Here is a 16,860-nt window from a genome sequence, read left to right on the forward strand (position 1 = left end):
CACCACAACTCATGAAGCTGCATGTACAATACCTCCTTCACTTCTTGCTATCTCCTTCTTGACTTGTATGGACAACAAGATCAGGAAATAGTGCCACATTATCACTCCAACTGTGCCATAATTAGTTCAGGGAACAAATGCTGAAACCATATCCCCTGACTGGACCACATTTTTTTAAATTTATAATCCATTCTTATGTAGCATCAGCCCATCAGTGCTAATCCAAGAACACCAAATTCCTAATATCTTGCAATAATTCCAGGAAAGAGCAGCTCAATTTATAATTTAATATGGAGGCATGCCATCAAGAGTTTTTGCCCCAGAACAACAGCAGGAAATGAGGAGGAGGAGGAGGAGGAGGAGGGGGAGATGAAGATGACAAAGACAGGTTAATGGGAACTGGGAGCTTCTCATTCTGAAAGCCATACAAATGGTTTGCATTTCCTAAGAATAGGTTGGTCTTGCTTTTTCACTCACTCCTTCTGAAAGTGGACCAGTCTCTGGTAAGTGTGGGATAGGTTCATTACACACTAAGGGCTGCTAGGATGTTTTCCTTTTTAGGAATTCTTCTGATATGCCTGAAATCTAATGTAACTGCTTTCACTTTTACTCTATTTTGTATAGTTTACACGCTAGCAAGGGAATACCAATATGCTTTACTACTTTCCTAGAATCTGTCATTAGTTTCCCTCTTTATGTTTTACTTATATTTACCTAAACCACTCTTTCAGCAACATTAATATTAACCAATATGTAATTAAACCAATGCATACTGTTATGTTAGATATATAACAAGCTCTTTCAGTTAATTTTTTAAAAGTATCTTAAGGGGCTAACACTCTAAAACCTTCAGTTAAATAAGAGGTTTTGTTTGCCTGGGAAGCAATATCTTAGAATTGCAGTCAATCACAAACTGAACATGAGTCAGCAGTGTAATGCAGGTGCAAAAAAAGGTTAATGGGATTTTAAGCAGCATTAATAGAACCACAGTTTGCAAGTCATGAGAAATAATAATTCTACTTTATTCCAAACTAGTAAGATCACATCTTGAATACTGTATCCAGTTCTGGGCACTGCACTTTAGGAAGGATGTAGGCCAGGGCTGCAACTTCAGCCCTCCTGCAGATGTTAGCCTACAATTCCCATAATCCCTGGCTGTTGGTCACTGTGGCTGGGATTATGGGAGTTGTAGTCCAAAAACAGCTGTGGGGCCTAAGCTGAGCAGGCCTGATGTAGATGAATTGGAATGGAGGAGGCTGGTGAAGATTCAGCAATGAGGAAGGTCAAGGATCTGGAAAATAATACCTATGAGAACAGTTTGGAGGTACTGGGTCAGTGCCAGATTAAGGCTTTAGGGGGCCTAGAGCACTTACTAGGTAGGAAGGCCCTTGTGGTCTTGTCTAGATGACCAGCATAAGAACATGGGTTCATTACAAAAGCCATATTGATTAAACACTTGTCCCTCTTTCTTCATTCAATTATAGCTATTCCTGTGACATTTGTATGTCATCCTTTTGTCAAAGCACATGTGTGCTGCTTTTTGGGGGTGATTTAAAATGGTGGGTTAAAAAATGGTTATGCCATGCATGCAGATTGCTACGAGGAAGCATAATGTCTCAATGTTGTTGCACCAGGTCTGATGTCGTTTCCTCAGTGCAGAGATTCTACATTTGGAGGGTTTGTAGGTTTGCCTCAGTTCAAGCTTTCCATAGTGGGGTGGTTTTTTTTAGAGCACTCAATCTGGGCCTGAATCTCTTAAAAAACAACCTAGTAGTTCCCATTGAAGTCAGTGGTGAAACACCTGTTAATTGTAATGGATAACAATTGCAGACTTATTTGGAAATATGTTCCCCTGAAATCAGTGGGACTTGCTTCTGGATAACTGTAAGGATAGTGGTCTAAATCAGGGATTCTCAACGTTGGGTCTCCAGATGTTATTGGACTTCAACTCCCATAATCCCCAACCAAAGGCCACTGGGGCTGGGGATTATGGGAGTTGAAGTCCAATAACATCTGGGGACCCAACATTGAGAATCCCTGGTCTAAATTACTGACCCTGTCAAATAATTTATTAATACAAAGGCTTTTCAACTGTAAGAGTTTGAAGCCAAGTGAAACCAAGTTCTCTCTCCCTTAATATTTTTTTGAGGTGGAAACTGCATTAGAGAAACTATTTGGAGAAACTCAAAATAAAAAAGATAAAACTGCCCTGTTTTAACACTAGAAATATACACCACAAAAATCTGTAATTTCCTATACATCTGAGCTGATGCTGACAGCTAATGCTGATCTTGAGAGCTGGTCTTGTGGTAGCAAGTATGACTTGTCCCCTTAACTAAGGAGCGTCTGCCCTGGTTGCATATGAAAGGGAGACTAGAAGTGTGAACACTGTAAGATATTCCCCCAGGGGATGGAGCCGCTCTGGGAAGAACATATAGGTTCCAGGTTCCCTCCCTGGCTTCTCCAAGATAGGGCTGAGAGAAACTCCTGCCCGCAACCTTGAAGAAGCCACTGCCAGTCTGTGTAGACAATACTGAGTGAGATGGACCTATGGTCTGACTCAGTATATGGCAGCTTCCTATGTTCCTGTGCACAGACCAATAACAACATTTGATTGAGTAGCAGGAAAGGCACCAAACAAGTTCCTCTAATTTAAATGGCACTTCTTTCCTAACAAGTGTGGACAGGTTTGGGGTGTGACTTGGAAGTAAGATCTATTGAAAACTAAGGCTTCATACCCCAAACACATTTAGTGCCTGATTCTGAATGTGTTTACTCAAAAGTAAGCCCTACTGAGTTCAATAGGATGTAATTCCTAGTAAGTATCCTGACCACCATAACTGATTAGCAAAGTCCTTTGGATTTAATTTCAGTTGAACTAACTTGAATAATTTTAAAGAAAATGGCTGAGATGGAGGGAGGGGACAGGTGGGGAACAAGTGGACTACAGTCACAATAGTTCCGAGAAGTTGCTGCAGAGTTTGAGGCAGAGATGCTGGAGGAGCTGCTAACAACAACTGAAATGGAATGGAATCTTTATCACAGTCATCAACTAGATTAAAAAATAACACAATAGATAAGTAGTAACTTACAGCAATCATGAATTAGCCAGTACTTTCTTACAGAACACCGTTTAGAATATAACAATATATCATACAACTGACACTCATGATTTTACCAATTGCTTCCTTACACAGCTTGTGATGTAGCAACATTTTGACACCTTGGAGGAAGCATTAATATCACCATCGGACAAAAGAAGAGACACATAAAAGGCTGAAGGCCTGCCTGGGAATTTAGACAGAATAGGTAACAAAAGTGCTAGTAAGAAATGTAAACAACAACTGGATGGCACCACAGCTGAGTTAAGGAAGAATGGGACTGCTTAAACAACAGAGAGGAACAGCAGCATTGTACAAGCAGATGGTACATGGGTGCAAGAGGGTGGCAGGCAGGGGGAGGTGGCAGGGCCCCCCTGAAAACGGGGGCCTGGGAGCACTGCCCTCCTGGGCCCCCACCTTAATTCAGCTCTGTCCTGGGGATGTTTAGCCTGAAGAAGAGAAGATTGAGGAAGGATATGATAGCATTCTTCAAATACCTGAAGAGCTATCATGTAGAAGAGAGCAAAAACTTGTCTTCAGTTCCCTTCAGTAACAGTACTAGATCTAAAGGCTTTAAGTTATAGTAGGATACATGTCAGCTGACTGTAGGAAAAACAATATAAGCAGTTTGACAATGGAACCAACTAACTAGGGGAGTGAGTGGTGGTCTCTCTCTCACTGGTGGTCTTCAAGCAGAGGCGGGATCTGTTTGAAACATATCTCTGGATTTTCTGCACAAAGCCAACAACTCTATGAATACTCTTAACACATGCACTTTTACTAATGGTTCAAGTAATGTAGCTTTTTTTCCTTTGCCTTGCAATTTCCATTAATTTCCAAGAAATTAACTCAGATAACAATTATGATGCCAGTTCCCCAGAACTCCAGTAGCACCAAATAACATGGGGAAGGGGAAATCTAGGATGAGCTATCATCTAGCATGGGGGTTAGCACTGGTTTGAAATAAAAGGTGCTATTCCATCCACCTAGTTGAACTGTTGGATCATAGTTGAACTGTCTCAGTCAATAGGCTCAGTGTTAAATGATTGCGTCGAACATGCTGATTTCGCACACTTGATACTTGCAAATCTTTCTGTTTAGAAAGACCCCTAATTTCTTTAACCTCTCAAATTTGTTTGCAATTGCAAGGTCTTGAGTACCTGTATCTTTTTTTAAAATCCTGACCACATGTATCTTTAGAACCTAGTAGCTAAAAAGTAACTTCAACAAGGGTAATTTTAAAAACTAGCCTTCCAAAGAGACTTCTGAAGAACAAATACCATGCAATTAAAGTGTAACAGATTAAAGGAGGGGAACTCCTTCCAGTATCCTGTAAGAAAAGTTTTATACTCAGATGCACTGTGCATTAGGCTATCTCAATGCTAACTAATGTGGTGTGTGATACTGGTCATTGACTGTAATGAATTGAATTGAACTGAATTGAATCTCAATGCTATCTTTTAGGAATACATTATAAAGAATTCCAGACTGTACTTAATGTTCTTTTGTTTGGCAAAGAGTACTGCCCTCCTTCCTTCGTTGAGAAGGTAAATTACCAGACACCCTAAAGAATGCAATAGTCTCGCCAAACTTAGAAAAACCAACTTTCTGTGCCAACACCTTCGTCAACTAGTGCACAGTTTCCAAGCTCTTTTTTTTTTTAATTGGCACAGGCCCTGAGAAGGTGGCATCCAAACACTAACAACATGCTGGCCTCTTCATAATAAAGATACAGATCAAAACATGACATAAGAATGGCCTTGCTAGCACAGGAGGTTGACTGTCAACAGTCTTGGAGGGGAACCCCCTAACCCCAAATGTTATCTAATAATTTCTGTCACACCAGTGGCTATATGGTGTTTTATACTCATGCATTCTTTCTCAATCTCTACACACTCTGCATCTCTCCAGTCCAGCAATAAACAAAAGGGGAGTCTCTAGAAGAAAAATAAACTCCAGAGTAAAATTTAGATATCTACACTAATCTCACTCTACTTCCCAATGGTAAGAACAAGAAGAGAGAGCAAAATCTTCCTAGTCTAACTTCTCTGGAGCTACAGTGACGGAAGCAGGCGCGTAACAATGATAGGGCAAGGGGAGACAGTTGTCTGGGGGCCCCACTGCCTGGAGGGGCACCCCAGAGGCACCTCATGTGACTCCCCATTGCCCCCTGCCCAGCCCCATAGCCTCTCAGCCACTTGCCCTCTTCCCCGTCTCTCCTGCTTGTTCTGCTGGCCCGCAATGGAAGCAGCAGGCAAGCTGCAAAGAGCTCCTTTTCTCCCGCCTCTCAGCTGATCGGCGGGTGGGCGGGGCTTCCACGGAGGCCTCCATGTAGGCCGCAGTGAAGCCTGAACTCGAGTAGGGCCCAAGCCAGCCAGGAAGGAGGAGGCAGCCAGAGTGTTCTCTGCAGCAGAAGACCCCTTGCTGCCCTGCTTAACCCAGACCAGCATTTGCCAGGTAGAGTGTGAACTCCTTTTTGTGGTTACCTTTCCCGCCCCCCCCCCCCATATAGGGATCTGCTTGCCATAGGGCTTGGATATGGGGGGGGAGGGACCGAGAAGTCTCTGAATATTTATTTTGAAACAGCTTGGAAAATCTGCTGACTTAAAAAAAACTATCTAAAAAGTCCTATAAGTGGCTTGTTTCATGGCAGAAAATTGCAAAAACTTCTGGAAGAAACAGTATTATATTTATTTTATTCATTCATTCATTCATGTATAAATGCACTTATGTTCAAGTTGTTTTGCAACCCAGAAGGTCTGAGTGAGAACTGTGAAGCATGTGTGGTGCTTTTATTTTATTTTTCTTGTGTGTGAACTGCTCCCCAATAACTTGCAGGGACTTCAGGGTAAATCTGGCCAACATGTGAATGCAGCACCTCCATTCCAGAGGAGATGTGTCTTAAAGGGCTTTAAAAGCCTCCTGTGAAAAACCTCCTGCAATCAAACTTGACTGAATTTGTTCAGAATTCTGAGAAAACAAACATAGGTTCACCCTGCATGGTTGAAAGTCTCCTTGGCTAATCTGCAGCGAGGGGCCCATTTTAATAATTCATCTTTCTAGTGTGTTCTAGGCATTAAAAGTAATACAAATGTATAGTACTCAATGTATATCACTATATATTGTGACGTGTGTGTGTGTGTATTCAGTGAAATGTATTTGCAGGCAGCATACTTATTTTGGAATATCAGACTTAAATCCTTGGGGGCCTGGGGTGTGCGGAGGCCCTGGACTTTGGGGGGGGGGGCATTTTAAAATCTTGTCTCTGGGCCCACTCCAACCTTGCTATGCCCCTGGACGGAAGCAAGCCCTGTGTCAACAATCAAATTCATATGTACTTGACATATTCTGCTTCACTCTTCGTGCAGTGATGAGAGAATTTACAGCTATATTTGGTACTTCAAATGAAGTTTCATTTACACTCCAGATAAATTTCAGGAAGCCTTGGTCAATGATGTCATTTTAGGACCCAGTACTAGAAATCTGAAGCACAGGTTATGCTTCATTATAAATTCTTAAGGTTGTTATTAGAAGTCTGCTGATCAAAAGTATTCTAGATCCATAGTAATAATTTTTTAAGTATTTTAGATGCAGGATATACATTCAAAGCCATACAAACAGATGCATGGAATAATCATAATGTTGGAACTAACTGCAAATATTGGCTGACATACAGAACAAGGATGGGCCAGTATAGTGAAAGAGCAGGCTAACACTATTTTTTTTAACTCCTTCCCCTTTCCTAGGAAGCCCTCTGTACCACCCAAAAATGTGTCCCTGAGAGTTGCACAGGCGGTGCACCCTTATATGTCAGCCACTGAAGGCAAAGTTATCAGACCAGAGCTTCAAACATAACTGGCACTATAGCCACAGGTGAACAGTGTCCTGGACTTTAAAAGGTGCCAGCCTCCTGCATGCCAGCTGTAGTTCTCCAGGGGAGTCCTCATATTTCTTCAAGTGCTGACTACAATTTCCAATAATCCCAATCTACTTGTTGTGATACAATATAACAGTGGAAGTGGGGGGGGGATATTCTAAGAATTTCTTCAGCATGATGTGACATCACTTCTTCAGATGAAGTAGTAAGGGCCAGATGTCAGTGGTGATAGCCATACAATTCAGCTCCAGAATACGGACAGGTAATGTCCCTTTCCTGCATGGAGACTGCTCACACACTATGTGGCATCTGTTTTATGCTGCGGAATTGTGATGTTCTGAAAGTAATCTCCATTACTGGATGGTCTAACAATCTGGAATGAAGGACATTCCTTTCCCTAAACCAAAGGAGAGTCATTGTTCACCATTTGATTAAAAACAATTAAGAGGATTCAAAAATGTCAATAACAGAATGGAAGGGGAACAAATCAAGAGGCTTAGAACAAAACAGTATCAATAAACCAAATAGTTACTGGAACACACAGAAATGAATGAGTTGCTGAAGACCGCCACATAAAAAACAATAAGCAAAGAAAAAACAACCAAGGTAGAATGCACTCTCTCCCTGTACAGTTTACAAAAATATACTGAGAGAAAGGAAGCCAAGGTTTAAGAGCTAGTACCCATAATGAACCAGCATGGCCAAAGAAAGCAACCACTTCAAGAGTGAGACTGAGCAGATCAGTCTTAGCTGAATGAGGCATGAAATACTCTTCAACATCTACCCTTGGCCCTAAAATACTTTATGGCCAAGGGTAGATTCTAAAATTCCTATCACCTATTAACCATGATCCCCAGACCAATTTTTAAAGAGACAAGAGGCAGGATACAATAGAGTTACAACAATAGGAAGTCCAAAATAATAAAATTGTTATACTGTTTGAAATGCCTTCTCATACTCTGTACTGTCCTACTTCCTTTCCTCTTACCAAGACATTCTTAAGAAAAAAGTCTTCATCCATCAAGCAGTGGATGCCACTGAAAACATAAACTGACACATCATGTGCTGCACCAAAAGTCATGGGGGTGGGTGGGGGGAGAGCTGCTTATAGCAGAAAGAACAGGATAAGCATCAAGAAGATGTCCTTATTTTACTGCTGTATGCTTGCATGCTTAGAAATCCTGCCTTTTCTGACAGGACCACTGCTGCCTTCCATCTTTATATGTTGCTAAGGTATCTTAAGTAATATACTACATTACACACACATATATATGGGGAGAGAAAGAGATCAGGGCTCAGGAAATTCAGTAGTCTACTTGTCAGCAATGAGTGAAAAATGATGCCTGAAGAGTGAAAAAAATCCTGTTGAGTAATGTACCAATACAGTTTGACGAGTGAAAATTTTCTGGCTGGCTGATGAACAGAACCAACATTTCTTGACCCCCACAACTTGTGCAACAAGAGGAGACTTTTGCACATACAAGCACACAAAAAACAAGTTTCCTGCAAAGCTGAAAAAACAGACCACAATTAAAGCTTAACAAGTAGTTTTCAAGCTCTGCAAACTTTATTTTGTAAAATTGTAGGAAGAAGGTACACACATATACCCACATCCCAAATTTACAAAGAGTTCAGAATTTAGCTTTATAATTCAAAACATTACTTTGAAGCTCTTCAAATTGATTTCTTTCAGAAATACATCCATTTTGTTGATAATAGCTGGCATCCAGACTAGCATTGTTTGGGTGTAGTGGCATGGATTTCTTTATTGCTAGACTTTCATACGAGCAGGGGAAGCGGCTACTTTCAGCTCTCCTTTCCTCTGAAGCCAACAGCAAGTTACAAAAATACAGTAGAACCGCATCTGCAGATTCATTATCTGCATATCTGAGTATCTGTGGTTGGGAAAAGACACCCAACTTGGCATACGTGGAAGGTCGACATACCATGTCAATCTCGGAGGTCATTTCCAGCCACCATTTTGTTTGTCAGTGCCACAAAATGGCTCCTGTCTTAACAAAAAAAAAATGGCATGACTCGTGGGGGGGAGGCCAAGCAGGGTAAGGAGCTCCCCACTGTCTTTCCCTCTGAAAATCACCCAATTTTCAATAATTTAGAATCATTTTCGGCCACCCAGGAACCTAACCCCTGCAAATACATTGACTTTTAATGTCTTGATATTCATGGTTTCCATATCCACAGTACAACTGTGGAACGGAACCCTCACGAACATTGAGGTCCTCCTGCATATCCCTGAGGGCTAGGTCAGAAAAGGTTCCTTCCCCCATTTACGCAACACCACAATAGTAGTCTAAAAATCAGCATTGCTCCACCCACGCAATGCTTCTGCTTGCCTCCCTGCACAGGAGCAATTTCAGTCTCTTTGCGCTCCCACTTGCCCAAGACATGATTGGTGCCATGGCCAGCAGCAAAGCAGGGATCTGGAGGAGGAAGGCCTCCAGCATCCCTCAATGCACTGCACCAGGATGGTGGTGCATTGATGGATCCTCTCTCAGCCAGGAGCTCTTGTCCACCATCTCTGAGTGTGCATGGACTGCCTGCAGCCCACGCACATACATGGCCCCAAACCTGGGGTTAAGGGTGTGTTCGTGCCCTTAAACCCAGGTTAAAACCTGGGGAACTTCCTGGACTTGGGGCCAAGGCAGTGCCAGGATTGGGTTTGATCCTGGCAGTGCACACAGGCAGCTGAGCCCAGCCTGGGCTAAATATCTTCAGTGTGTCACACTTCTGTAGTTTGAAACTTCATCTAACACTTGTTTGTTTTTTGTGTGTGTGTGTGTTTTTTTAAACTACAATAAAATGCTAAGAAGCTTGCAACATAGGGTTGGGAAGCTGTTGTCTAGAAACATGCAACAAAAGCCAAACACGCAAGTGAAATCGCTTCTACAGAAGTAATAGAACTATCTGGATTGCATGTAAATCTACAATTATGAGGTCTGGTAGAGCGTTGCGAAAAACCTGCCTGAAAACATGGAAAGTCACTGCCTGCACAGAACTAGGTGAACCGATGATCTGACCCAGCATAAAGCTCCCTTATATGTTCAGTTCATATTTATTATTATTATTATTATTATTATTATTATTAAAAATGTTTATATATTGCTCTTCAGTAACAACACAAATCTCAAAGCCATTTCCATAGGGAGGATGGTTCCCTGTACCAAAGAGAAATCTAAAAATAAACACATGAGAGAGACCAGCAACAGCCACTAGGAGAGATGTTATCTTGAGTTCATATATTTGTAGCAGTAATTTTTCAAATCTGGATTAATTATATTTAACATCCAAAGGCATTTTGCCTGAAGAATATGGGACCATATTCAAGTCTGGTATTGATTCCTTTGTTTTGAAGAGAAAACTTTGTGAGAAATTTTCAGAAATGTTCTTTTTTTAAGCAAATAATTTCACTAACTTGGAACAGTTGTTTTCAGTTTACCACTGCTTGAAAAAAATGAACACATAGGAGAACTCTGTTATTCATGGGGGTTCCATTTGGCAGGACACAGATAGCAAATCCGCAAATAACAGGGCATTAGGGCAAGGGGAACGGGTGGCGGGGAGGTTCTTGGATGCCGAAAATCAGATGAAAATTGGCCAGGAAAAATGGGTTTTGCCCCGTTCCCCCATTCACCCCTCAAAGTACCCTAACGTGCCCTACTATTGTCCATGGTACTGAAAATCACCATAAAATGGCTCCTGATCTCTCCGGCCGTCAAAATGATGGCCGAAAATTACCTCTGAGGTCATTTCCAGCCACCCATGACCCACAGATTTAACCCTTTTCTCTCCCTTTTTCCGCGTATACCGAGGTCAGGTGCCAATTACACGGGATACAGGGATATGCCAAACTGCAAGTTCTAAACCCACAATTAAAGAGGTCCTCCTGTAAAACTGCAGGAATCTGGTCACCAACTTTAAAATAATATTTTTGTTGTTCAGTTATAAGTTTATTCGGTCATTGACCAGCAAACATTTACAATAGACCAGTATGTGTTTTACAAATAATATAACAAAACCTGGCCATAACAGAAATAATATCAGTGTCCTCATTAGTTAAAAGATGATTTAAATAAAATTCATCAGACTGGCCAGGCAAATTGTCTAACATAGGAGATAAAAGTCTTAAACAGGGTTCCCTATAAAAATCACAATAAAGAATAACGTGCGAGGTAGATTCTATAACCCCTTTGCCACATGGGCAAAGTCGTAAAAATAGTGGAACTCCCTTGAACCTGCCATCCAATACTGCTGTAGGAAGAACATTTAAACGTGCTAAAGTGAGGGCTCGTCTAAATTTAGGGACAAGCACCACATCAAAATATTTAGCTGGTTTAAGATTAATAGCTTGCCTCCCTAAGTATAAACCCTGCTTGAGCCATGCACCTTCTTGTTGAACTTCTATATCCAGGACACGTTGCTTAACTAACTTCCTGGCTTGCTCAATTCCTACAGTATGCAAATCCTCTATGGAGAGGCCAAAAAAGGAAAATTTGCTCAACACAGCTCGTTTCCAGCTCGAATTAAAACCATCATTTATAGTCAAAGAGGCTAAACCCGCCTGTCCAAAACTCAATTTTAACCAAAATCGAAAAATACAGCACCAGTATAAGGATTCCAACCTAATAAGTCCAACTTCTCTTCTGATGACAGCATTCGGAGCACAACATGGAACTTGCAAAATGCATCTAATAAACTTAGTCTGGATAGCCTCCAGTAAGGCAAAATTACTTGCAGGTCCCAGTTGGGCTCCATATAAGAGCAAAGGCAGTACTTTGGCTGTATAAAGTCTCACTGTTGCAGGTATAAAAGCAGCACCATGTGTAAAATGATAAGATTTGATCTTATTTACAACCATTTGAGCAGACTGTCTGATGGAGTTAAAATAGGCATTTCTAGAGCCAACAGAGTGAAACGTAATTCCTAGACATTTAAAGGAATTAACCTGCTCAGTCTTGTTTCCTTGTATGGACCAATTATAACGCCTAGCTCGCTTGGTGAACACTAAGGCTTTAGTCTTACTATAATTTATTTCAATAGACTCTTGGTTACAAAATGATGAGAAGAGTCTTAGGGCACGTTTAAGGCCTACAGGTGTCTGCGACATAATAGCCATGTCATCCGCATTTAATAATATGGAGACGTGCCTATCGGCTAACTTTGGTGGATGAATAGAGACAAACAATAATTGCATGATACAAGACATTTTTGTCAAAGTTATTTATTTATTTGTTTGTTTGTTTGTTTGTTTGTTTGAAGCATTTAATATATCACCCATTCCAAAGACTCAGGGCGGTGTACAATAACATGTAAATAAAGTAACATTAAAAATTACATTATAAATTACAAGCTGGTTTTAGCCCTTTTTTGCTATTTAAAAAAAATACAAAGATTCCTTTAAAAATCACAATGTCCCATTTCCTGGAGTGGGGGGTGGGACAGATTCTTGCCAACCTGGACTGTATGTGTGCTAGATTTCATAACTCTATTCCCAGCCTTTCCAAAGATATAAACGGGGGGGAGGGGCACGCTGCTATCCATTTTGGGGAAGGTAAAGGGCAGGTTCCTTCACATGGGAGTGGAATGATGGTCCAAGGAGGGGCTTTAGTTCCAGCTTGAAGCCAGATTTCACCATTTTTAGCCATTAAAATAAAATAAAATAAAATAACCAAAAATCAGAGGATTGAAAATCACTTCAGATTCTCTACATTATCTACAAATAGATAATGGAAAGGAAAGAGAGTAAACTACAGGGCAAATGCCCGGCAGAAAAGAAAGGTCTTCAGTAAGGATTTAAAGACCAGTAAAGAGGGGGCTAGACGAATCTGAAGGGGAAGAGAATTCTAAAGTGAGGCAGCAACCGAAAAAGCCCTTTTGCGGGACCTAGAACTCCGAACCTCTCGAAAATCAGGGACCGATAAAAGGGCCATCTGAAATGATCTAACAGGATGGGATGTAACTGGATGGGAGAGGTGATTCTGTAGGAAAACAGGCGCCAAGCCCCGCAAGGCTTTGAAGGTAAGAACCAGGACTTTGAATTGAATTCAGAAGCAAATGGGTAACCAATGCAGTGACTGCAAGAGAGGTGCTACCCTATCATATCTTTTGGCACCCATAAGTAGGGGAGCCACTGCATCCTGGACCCACTGAAGCTTCCTGATCATCTTCAAAGGTAACCCTAGATAAAGCGCATAACAGTAATCTAAGCGGGAGATGACAAGGGCATGAGTCACTGTCGTTAGTGCCTGCCAATCAAGATAAGAGAGTAATTGGCGAACCAGAAGAAGCTGGGCAAATGCACTTCTAGCTGCAGCCTCCAACTGCTGTTCAAGCAGGAGGCGCGAGTCCAAAAGAACCCCTAGGTCACGGACAAGCTCCTTTGGGGGCAGTGCCACCCCATCTAAAAAAAGCTTTGGATACAACTGTTGGCCAGTATGAAGGCTGAATAAGAGCAGCTCAGTCTTAGTGGGGTTTAGTCTGAGCTTATTTTGAGTCATCCAGATCTTAACAGCTTCCAGACATCGAACAAGCACAGAAACAGCATTCCCAGCACGGTCTGGGATGGCAATATACAGCTGAGTATCATCAGTGTATTGATGGAATCTCAACCCAAACTGGTGAATGACCTGACCCAGAGGCTTCATATAGATGTTAAAAAGGATAGGAGCAAGAGCGTAATGAAAATTGGGATCCAATTTGCTGCTCCACACCTATTTCTTACTTACAATATTTTAAGCAGCAAAATAAATTTCCTGTGATTAACTGAATTTTGATGAAGCCACAGCTGAGGCATTTGCTACTCCATAAGAATTCATATAACTTGCTTATCCTAGGCATCATTGTACTCACCAGCACAAAATAAGTGCTGACCAGCTTATACAGGCTAACTATTAACACAATCTTTGTTCTCAAACAATGTTATATTAAAAAATGGCCTAAAGTTCATTTTACCTGGTGGATTCTTGGCAGGATCATTGTGGCTTGGACTTCCCGATTGTCCAGAATCTACAAGGAAATTAAAGAAGCATGTTACCAATTTGCTACATGATTTGCTTTGCTAGTATAACCTAAAGGTTAGGCTTTTAAAAAACAATGTTCTGCATTACTTCCATTTTGAAAAGTTCATTCTCATGCCTTTCAACAAAGGGTTTCTGAATGACTGCAGAAAGTACTGTAAGTTGGAGGGCTCTGGAGGTTCCTGGCAAGTGAGTGCTCCAGGCATGAGCTGAAGTTCCACATATTTGTTGTTGTTTGAACCTGCCAATGTTGTGTTAATAATCTGCACTTCTCTCCATCACCCAGCTTCAAATCTTGGCTACAGAAGGGTTGGTGAGAAGTGTAGATCATCAACCCAATACTGGTGGTTTCATATGACACAAAATGTGCACAAGTTCCAGCTCGCACTACTTCTACTACAATTGTCACTACTTCTACTTCTTTTGCTATTGCTGCTTTTGTGAGCTATATTTTATTGCTCCATTGGTTGTATGTTTTTTTAAAAATAGATTATATTATTGATGCGAATACTTATATTTACACTTTATCTTAGCCAAAAGGCTGAGAAGCGATGGTAAACTACTGTGAAATTTCTTATGAAAGTCTTTATACACATTTAACAATAAATAAACAAATAATCATTGCTGTTTTCAACAAAGAGTTTACAAGACTGTTTAAAGGAGTGAGAAGACGAATAAGATAATGGTGTAGGGTCCCACATAAGCTCATAATCTAAAAAGAAACATAAGGGAGACACCAGCAACAGCCACTGGTATGCTACATTACATGGGACCGATTGCTATTGCCATGCTAATAAGAATTCTTTCTCTTTAAAAGCTGCCGCGCTACCCAGTTATTCATGTCATCACTCCAAGAAGCTCAGGGTGGCACAGACAGTTGTTTCTCCCCTCCCTTTTATCCTCACAACCACCTAGCGAAGAAGGTTAGTCTGAGGGCAAGTAACTTGCCAAATGCCACCCAAGTAAGTTTCATGGGTGAGCAGAGATTTGAATGGGGTCTCCCCAGTGCTAGTCCAGCACTCTCATCACCACACCACACTGATGATTACTGTGGTGTTACCTGTTCTTTTAAGTGTAACCCTTTTTGAGGACAACTGTTGAAAAGCAGGCTATAAATTTGCCAAATAAATACATAAAAGCAATATAAAATGCCAGTGAGCAATTACACACCTTACTATACTAATTGTAAGCCCAACGAACTAACAGCTTTTTATCTCATTTTATGTTTTGTTCATGGCGTAAGTTAAAAACATACTTAACCAATGCTAAAAGGTTGCTGTGTGGACATGCTTTGTTGCAAGGGAGGAAACACAAATACAGGGTAATTATGTATTTCAGTTCAGCCTATTTAATGCATAGCTGAAGAACTTGTCCAGACTAGCAGCAGACAAGTTACTTGGTCCCATCAAAGGTGACATAAGTTGTTATTCTGTGTCTTAATATGGGATCAATTCTCAGTATAAACACACAGATTTACTATGGAGGATACTGAATTTTATAGTCCAAAAGACACTAGCAGTCTGCTTACATTTCCATGATGGACTGAAGAATTTTATTTTGTAAAGGCTCAACAAGAAAACTGCATTCAATGCTATGCAAAATTGCAAAATAGTTATCCCCCTCATTTTTAGTATTTTCTAGTTCTTTTAGTATATACGCACTTTTATCTACTTGTAAAACACAATAATCTTTAATATTAGTCCTTCTAGGATATGCATCATTATATACTTTTTATTCATTTTATGTAGCAGTTTTTAAAATTCCATTGTCTATTTTAGCTAGCTGCCTTGCTATTTTAATTAGATGTTCCATGCTTTATTTTAGTCTCTCTCTATATATAGCTACTTGGTTTACACTCTGTAGTATATGTTAAATATTTTGTATTTTTTAGATCCTCCTCTCTTTAGTTTTCATTGTAATACCAATCTCAATCTCAGTGATACATGCAACATTCTTTCTCACAATCTATTATATTGTATTACTATACCTGTGCTGGTCTTAGACCATAATAAAGATTGATTGATTGATTGATTGCAAAATAGATATATATATGTTTTATTAATGCATGTGCAGTTTAACCACTACTTGTGCATAGCCTTTTCTGTTCTTTCCTCCAGTAAATCTCAAATAGAAACAAGATATAATCTACAACAGTCTGAAACTTGAGGCCCAAGCCATGTTTCTGGACACTACTAAAATAAATACCAACCTCAATTAACATACCTACCCAAACATCTCCTTTGTCCTCAGAACACACACGTGACAAGCTAAGCATTGACAACTTAATCCATTTTCTATTTCCTGCTCTAACACCCAAGACTGGCAATCTACAAAGGTCTAAAAGTTTCTGATCAATGTATGATTTCATCTTTACTATTCCCTGACTCTCCTCAGAAACAAATAAATCCACTACAACACTATAATTTAAACTACATTCACAGAAATATTTCAAAACAGACATTTTTTTCCAAGTTAGCCAGGTATCTGGATGACAGCTGACTAGACACGGTTTCCTTGTTTGCTGCTCTTATCTTTTTCAGGTCAAGGTAGCTTTCTCGCCTACTTATTACATCGTTTAGAATGTAGAAACTTCATAGGTTTCCTCCAAAATCTCTTGGGCATTTCAATTGGTGCATTGGGTATTCAATATGTTCCATTTTAGTGGGGGGGGGGGAAATAGTGGTTTGGAATAAAAGAACCATGGATAGGAGAAAATGTATTTATGTTGCACAGACTTCTAGCAGTTCAATGCCAGAACGCATCATGGACTGCACTACAATATGAGTAACATGGTGAATAAGACAATTAACAGGCTGTAGTACATAAACTCTACTGGTTCATCAAAAGG

The 16,860-nt window shown here is 40.5% G+C and overlaps 1 protein-coding gene and 1 long non-coding RNA gene across 17 annotated transcripts in view; one reads left to right on the top strand and one right to left on the bottom strand.

The window, feature by feature from the left end:
- The window catches only part of LOC128345750 (uncharacterized), a 60,868-nt gene extending 52,966 nt beyond the window's left edge, over positions 1–7,902 (top strand). Inside the window, exon 4 of the long non-coding RNA XR_008316627.1 lies at positions 6,848–7,902. This is a non-coding gene — a long non-coding RNA (uncharacterized LOC128345750). The remainder of the gene's footprint in view (positions 1–6,847) is intronic.
- NFIB (nuclear factor I B) overlaps positions 1–16,860 on the bottom strand; it is a 313,063-nt gene that overhangs the window by 115,833 nt on the left and 180,370 nt on the right. For all 16 annotated transcript variants that reach the window (XM_053298137.1, XM_053298135.1, XM_053298136.1 and 13 more), the window contains one exon: positions 13,948–14,001. In XM_053298137.1, the coding sequence (XP_053154112.1) occupies positions 13,948–14,001 (54 nt within the window). The remainder of the gene's footprint in view (positions 1–13,947; positions 14,002–16,860) is intronic.

Source organism: Hemicordylus capensis, chromosome 2, assembly GCF_027244095.1.
Source record: "Hemicordylus capensis ecotype Gifberg chromosome 2, rHemCap1.1.pri, whole genome shotgun sequence".
Taxonomy (NCBI): Eukaryota; Metazoa; Chordata; class Lepidosauria; order Squamata; family Cordylidae; genus Hemicordylus; species Hemicordylus capensis.